Genomic DNA, 7,500 nt, shown 5'->3' with positions numbered 1-7,500 from the left:
TCAAGTAATGTTCTTGTTTGTGTGCGCGTGCTCACGCGTGTCTGAGTATGTGTGTGTGTGTGTGTTTGTGTGTGCTTATGTGTGTGAGATTGTGATTGTGAGTGTGAGTGTGAGTGTGAGTGAGAGAGTGTGTGTGTGTGTGTGTGTGTGTGTGTGTGTGTGTGTGTGTGTGTGTGTGTGTGTGTGTGTGTGTGTGTGTGTGTGTGTGTGTGTGTGTGTGTGTGTGTGTGTGTGTGCGTGCTTGGGTGTTCGATGCAACACTTACCTTGATTACCAAATGAATTTCCGTTGACTCCGGAGCTTGCTGAGCCTTGCGATAGTTGTGGGTTCTGGTTCAGTTGATTCTGATTCTGGTTTCTATATCCCTGATTCTGATTTGGGTAAACCTGGTTCTGGTTTCGGAACTGGTTGACCTGGTTCTGGTTTGGGTACTGCCCATTCTGGTTCATGTAATTACTTGGGATCGCGTACATACAGCGACTGCATGAACCATCGTAGCAGCATTTCTGGGTCTGAGGGCAGTGGGAATCTGAGTAGCATGTGTCCCAACAGAAAAAGTTCCAGTAGTTGTTGGGTCTTGGACAGCTGCCAGGCTCTGCAACATCAAAAGAATAATTGAAATGTGTTAAAAGCGAAGCCGAATTTGCGGCAATGAACCGTCGTGTCATAGTTTGCGTTTTACTACAGCGTTTTGAAGAATAGCAATATTGTTTGGCCAAAAGGAATAAAGTGTTTGTTTCCGATGACAAGGCAAACAAACACTGTTACTTCTTTTTTCACTTTTCTTTTATTTTAACTGAAGTTTGTTCTTTAGTTACAAAGGCGCATGTGGCTTTTTATTGGCCCGAAAACCATGCAAACTATATCCTTTGCATGTGGGAGAATAATTCGCAACTTTCCTTATAAAGTCTGCAATTTCGAGTTTTGTCATTTACAACAGAATATTTACTTTGAAGAGTCAATAAAAGCTCTAGAATCGGGGGGAAAAAAGGTCACACACATACCCCCCTCCCCACACACACACACACACACACACACACAAACACACACATATACCATTCTCCCCCTACACACACACATACAACACACACACACACACACACACACACACACACACACACACACACACACACACACACTTACTATTAGGCGCCCTGCAAGCGTAAACACCACAGGCATTCGGACAACACTTGGCGGTGCCTGGGCACTGGAAATCGCCGTTGCAGCGAGGGTAGCAGCCCAGTCCGTCGTTACGTTGCCTTGCCGGACACTGTCCAGGCTTGTACTGGGCAACGTCGCCTTGGGGCGTACCTGTGGTGGACAAAGACAAGACATGGACACACACATAAGCAAACTCCGAAAACAGATAGGGTGCTCTTGTGATTTGTATTCATTCCATCTTTCAAGGACCATCTACAACATCCAACATTCCAAATTCAAAGACATGGGCACACACATAGACAAACTACGTAACAGAAAGGTGTCAATGTGATGTATATTCCTGCTATCTTTCCAGGACCATCTACAACATCCAAAATTCCAAATTCAAAGGCATGGGTACAAACATAGACAAACTACGTAACAGAAAGATGTTAATGTGATTTAGGCCTATATTCCTGTTATCTTTCAAGGACCATCTACAACATCCAAAATTCCAAATTCAAAGGCATGGGCACAAACATAGACAAACTACGTAACAGAAAGGTGTGATGTATATTCCTGCTATCTTTCAAGGAGCATCCACAACATCCAAAATTCCAAATTCAAAGACATGGGTACACACATAGACAAACTACGTAACAGAAATGTGTTAATGTGATGTAGGCCTATATTCCTGTTATCTTTCAAGGAGCATCCACAACATCCACAATTCCAATTTTAAAGAAATGGACACAAACATAGACAAACCCCCAAAACAGATAGGATGCTAACGTGATTTGTATTCTTGCCATCTTTCAATGTGCATTCACTTGACAACATCCGAAATTTCAAATTCAACAAAGAGACATAATCACACACAAGCATAATTAATATCAACATGTCAAATGGAAAATTTAATCACCCTAAAGTTTACTTTACATTACCTTCAACAAAACACGCTAGCACAAGTCTCTCCATATGGAACACAGATAACCATCCATACGCGTACGCTTCACAAAACCTGACTGAGAGACACTGTCACTGGTAGCTGAAGTTGGTAGAGCACTGGCCATGTGATCCCTGTGTCACGGGTTCGAATGCAGACTCAGAGACAGTATTCGTGTCCCACTACCGTGACACTTCCGTGGCACGTACAAAATCTCGGTCATTCCGACAGAATTGCAGGTGGCTTGTCAGTATAAATATACCTAAACACGCGCACAAGGATGGCCAAATCGTCCGCCCGGTCGCCAGGGGCGAGTAAAAATCCGCCGGGCTAGTAGAAAACGCCTGGCAACTCGCCCGGATGGCCAGTGAAAATTCTGGTCGAATGCAACATTTTGGGTTGTAATATCGAGTTTCAAATCAGATGGAGCAACTTTGGTATGCACCGGGCCAGCGAAATTTCTGGCGGGCTAGTGACTCTCTTGCAGTTACTCGCCCGGCTGGCGAGTTAAAATTCTGGGATTTGGCCATCCCTGCGCGCATACCTGGGTGCCGCGACACTTGTAACTGCTAGATTTCCACTGGGAAGAAGTGACCCGATTTCCCAGCAATTGGGTTATAAAGTAATACAAAATAAAATAAATGAAAATGAAACTAAAAACGCACCTGTGCCCGTCCCAGCTCCAGAGACGATTCCGGTATTGGTCATTCCAGTTGCGGTCCCTGTGTTAGTGCCCATGCCGGTACCAGTACCCATACCAGTACCAGCACCATTGCCAGACAACGCGCCGCTGCCCCCACTTTGTGTGTTGCCTCCTGCTCCTGCGTTTCCTTGAAGATTGTGAATAAAACAAAACAAGAAAAGCTGGTTATAAGAAGGTTTAAGGCAACAGCAACAAAAAAGATGTTTGTTTTTGATGACAAGGCCAAACCAATTAGGCTCGGTAGGTCGGTTTCCCCCGAAAGCGGAAACCCCATAAGTGCACGTTGTGTGATGCAAAATTCCGGAGATCTGGTACTCTGATGAACCACATGGAAAAAAAAACTTGACTCAGTAAAGGGTTGTTTCTTTCATCTCGATAGGGCGCGAGTCAAAATGTCCACAACAATTGTGATTTGTGATTTTTCGTTTTTTAATTGCACTTTGTTCAAAATGGTGTTTGGATAGTGTTTATATGCCTACTTTTCCGTGGCTGTTTGTCCAGAAACGTACAAGGGTTTATGATAAACAAATAAACAAATATCAATAAAGCGTACAGGCATAACAGATCAGAACCCTCACTTTATGAAATGTGCACTCTTTTGATCTCCGGAACACAGACACAGACACAGACAGACAGACAGACAGACAGACACACACACACACACACACACACACACACACACACACACACACACACACACACACACACACACACATCACAAGTAAAACAGAGAGAGAGAGAGAGAGAGAGAGAGAGAGAGAGAGAGGAGAGAGAGAGAGAGAGAGAGAGAGAGAGAGAGAGAGAGAGAGAGAGAGAGAGAGAAGTAGAGAGACACACACACACACACACACACACACACACACACACAGACAGAGAGAGAGACAGAGAGAGACACACAGAGAAACACAGACAGACAGACAGACACAGAGAGAGACAGACTAACAGAGAATAAACAAGTCGCGTAAGGCGAAAATACAACATTTAGTCAAGTAGCTGTCGAACTCACAGAATGAAACTGAACGCAATGCCATTTTTCAGCAAGACCGTATACTCGTAGCATCGTCAGTCCACCGCTCATGGCAAAGGCAGTGAAATTGACAAGAAGAGCGGGGGTAGTAGTTGCGCTAAGAAGGATAGCACGCTTTTCTGTACCTCTCTTTGTTTTAACTTTCTGAGCGTGTTTTTAATCCAAACATATCATATCTATATGTTTTTGGAATCAGGAACCGACAAGAAATAAGATGAAAGTGTTTTTAAATTGATTTCGACAATTTAATTTTGATAATAATTTTTATATATTTAATTTTCAGAGCTTGTTTTTAATCCAAATATAACATATTTATATGTTTTTGGAATCAGAAAATGATGGAAAATAAGATGAGCGTAAATTTGGATCGTTTTATAAATTTTTATTTTTTTTTACAATTTTCAGATTTTTAATGACCAAAGTCATTAATTAATTTTTAAGCCACCAAGCTGAAATGCAATACCGAAGTCCGGGCTTCGTCGAAGATTACTTGACCAAAATTTCAACCAATTTGGTTGAAAAATGAGGGCGTGACAGTGCCGCCTCAACTTTCACGAAAAGCCGGATATGACGTCATCAAAGACATTTATCAAATAAATGAAAAAGACATTCGGGGATTTCTTACCCAGGAACTCTCATGTCAAATTTCATGAAGATCGGTCCAGTAGTTTAGTCTGAATCGCTCTACACACACACACAGACAGACACACACACACACACACACACACGCACGCACATACACCACGACCCTCGTCTCGATTCCCCCCTCTACGTTAAAACATTTAGTCAAAACTTGACTAAATGTAAAAAGACAGAGAGATAACCTGACATGGGGAGACAAAATCCAAGATAAAAACTCACCAAACAACCCACCAAGTCCGGTAAAGAGGCCACCCAAATTCCCGAGGTCAGTTGTACCGCCAGATCCTCCTGTGGTGCCACTATTCCCTGTGTCTTCTCCGAGGTTGTTGCCAGAACTGGATGTCCCCGTTCCGGTCAATCCGGTTCCGGTGACACCCGTGCCGGTTACGGTGTTTCTGGTTCCGGATAGGGTACTGCCTGTACCGGTTTGACTGCTGCCTGAACCCGTTCCGGTGTTTGCAGGTCCGGTGTTGGCACCGTTACTGGAACCAGTTCCTGTATTCCCACTTCCGGCTGCTGGGCTGCTGGTTACTTGGTTGCTAATCCCGCTACCGGTTCCGGAACCGCTGATGCCACCACTGCTAGCTCCACCGGTTACGGATGCTGACGCCAAAGCAGTGCTGGCAGCAGAGGATGTGACGACGTTTGTTGTGAGCGCACTGTTCGAGGGAGCGCTAGTTGTGGCGGCCACAGTGACTGAGGCTGAAGGTGACGGGGTGACACCGTTCACTGAAGACAGTGAGAGCACGTGAGACACGTGAAGGTGGAACAATAGTGATAAGTGTTGTTTTACGCCTTAAAGCCTGTCCTTAACTGGGCGAAGTCTACTACGCTAAGTATGCTTCGCGAAGCAGGCCGCACAAAGCTTAAGCACTGAGTTTTCGGTAAGAGACTTCGCGAAGTCGACTTCTGGCTCAATTAAGGACAGCCTTTACGGTGAAACCATTAGGCGCGTGTTCCCGGAAAGGTAATGGAACAGTGGAACCCCCCTTCTAAGACCTCCAAAAAATTGAGAAAATCGGGTGTTAAAATTAATTGAGTCTTATTTGTTTGTTTGTTTACTTAACGCCCAGCCGACCACGAAGGGTGATATCAGGGCGGTGCTGCTTTGACATATAACGTGCGCCACACACAAGACAGAAGTCGCAGCACAGGCTTCATGTCTCATCCAGTCACATTATTCTGACACCGGACCAACCAGTCCTAGCACTAACCCCATAATGCCAGACGCCAGGCGGAGCAGCCACTAGATTGCCAATTTTAAAGTCTTAGGTTCGAACCCACGACCTCCCGATCACGAGGCGGACGCCTTACCACTAGGCCAACCGTGCCGGTCTAATTGAGTCTTAAACTTTGGGTTAAATTACAAAGGTTATGAACAGAAAAATCTGAGAAAATCGGGTGTTAAAATGAATTGAGTCTTAAACTTTGGGTTAAATTACAAAGGTTATGAACAGAAAAATCTGAGAAAATCGGGTGTTAAAATGAATTGAGTCTTAAACTTTGGGTTAAATTACAAAGGTTATGAACAGAAAAATCTGAGAAAATCGGGTGTTAAAATGAATTGAGTCTTAAACTTTGGGTTAAATTACAAAGGTTATGAACAGAAAAATCTGAGAAAATCGGGAGTTAAATTCAATTGAGTCTTAAACTTTGGGTTAAATTACAAAGGTTATGAACAGATAAATCTGAGAAAATCGGGTGTTAAAGGTCCTTGTCTACATTTTTATACCGAAATCGCCATTTGACCATTAAAATCCAGAGTCTATTATCTACAAATATCAACAATACACCCCATTTCGATCAGGAAAGACGAAGCCAGTGTTGCCGTTTGAAAATTCATTGTAGTATTCCAGCGTAGTACTCATAGTAGGATATCCTTATTTGGAAAATGCCAAGCGCAAAACTCCTCTCAAATCCCGTGCATTTCGTGCGTTTAAAAAAAAGCGTGGACAGCGCTCCAGTGTCAAACTGTTGCTGCACGTGTTTGGGCGTGGCTATAAGCATAGTGACATGAATTTTTAGGCAAAGCACATGTTCTCAGCAAACAGAAAACAAAATATTGGAAGCGTGAGTCACGCTACCCAAAAATATAAAAAACGCTGGCGCTGGACCCGAGTACTCTTCAGACTGGCTCGCTCCCCCAGTATGAAAGTTTTTGTCTTGTGCACGTGGATTTAAAAAAAAAAATTATTTTACACAATTAAAAAAATTATTAGAGTAAAATAAAACATTAAAACGTTCATAATAAACAAAAGTAAACAAGAATTAAAAAAAAAAATTTAAAAATTAAAAAATAGACCGCCCATGCCGGGAATCGAACTCGGATCACTTTGGCACAGTATGAAAGTTTTTGTCTTGTGCACGTGAATTAAAAAAAAAATTATTTATTTATTTTACACAATAAAAAAAATTATTAGAGTAAAATAAAACATTAAAACGTTCATAATAAACAATAGTAAACAAGAATTAAAAAAAAAAATAGACCGCCCATGCCGGGAATCGAACCCGGATCCCTTTGGCCACCAAGCCACCACCTTGAATCACTGACACAGTGTCCCTGTCGCTCTCTCTCGTGCTCTCTGTCTCTCTTTCAGTCTCACCGAGACCAAACCTGCACTGTAGTTTCTTTGCCGAGACCAAATTAATCCCCACCCGCTGGCTGGCTTGCAAATCGTCTCGCATGCGATACGCATGCTTTTCATGACGCACGCGTTCGGCTGTTCTATCAGCTCAATGGCTGGCTGTCGCTCCGATTGAATTCGTCCAACCGTCAAGAACTTTTGTGTTTTTGGGGGCATTTAGGTCCCAGGTAACATTATGAAGTTTTAATACGATCAATCGGACCTATTATCAAGTTAGTGTATCAACTTTTGAACGAACTGCGCCCAGTAGTTTCCCAGCAATAAGCTGTTAAGTCGAGACAGACAGACACACACACAGACAGACACACAATTAAAGTCTGCTGGACCCTCCTACTGCGTACTCGGGGAAAATCTTTTTTCACATATATTTTTTTTCTATAACTTTTTTCCCCATGGT

The 7,500-nt window shown here is 43.1% G+C and overlaps 1 protein-coding gene across 1 annotated transcript in view; it reads right to left on the bottom strand.

Annotated features, from left to right (window-relative positions):
* The window catches only part of LOC138962730 (uncharacterized), a 30,723-nt gene that overhangs the window by 5,949 nt on the left and 17,274 nt on the right, over positions 1-7,500 (bottom strand). Inside the window, exons 5-8 of the mRNA XM_070334667.1 lie at positions 4,678-5,187; positions 2,752-2,916; positions 1,144-1,311; positions 266-595 (exon numbers count right to left, since the gene is read on the bottom strand). Coding sequence (XP_070190768.1) covers positions 266-595; positions 1,144-1,311; positions 2,752-2,916; positions 4,678-5,187 — 1,173 coding nt within the window. The remainder of the gene's footprint in view (positions 1-265; positions 596-1,143; positions 1,312-2,751; positions 2,917-4,677; positions 5,188-7,500) is intronic.

This window comes from Littorina saxatilis, linkage group LG3 (assembly GCF_037325665.1).
Source record: "Littorina saxatilis isolate snail1 linkage group LG3, US_GU_Lsax_2.0, whole genome shotgun sequence".
Taxonomy (NCBI): Eukaryota; Metazoa; Mollusca; class Gastropoda; order Littorinimorpha; family Littorinidae; genus Littorina; species Littorina saxatilis.
This window is presented reverse-complemented; position numbering and strand designations above follow the sequence as displayed.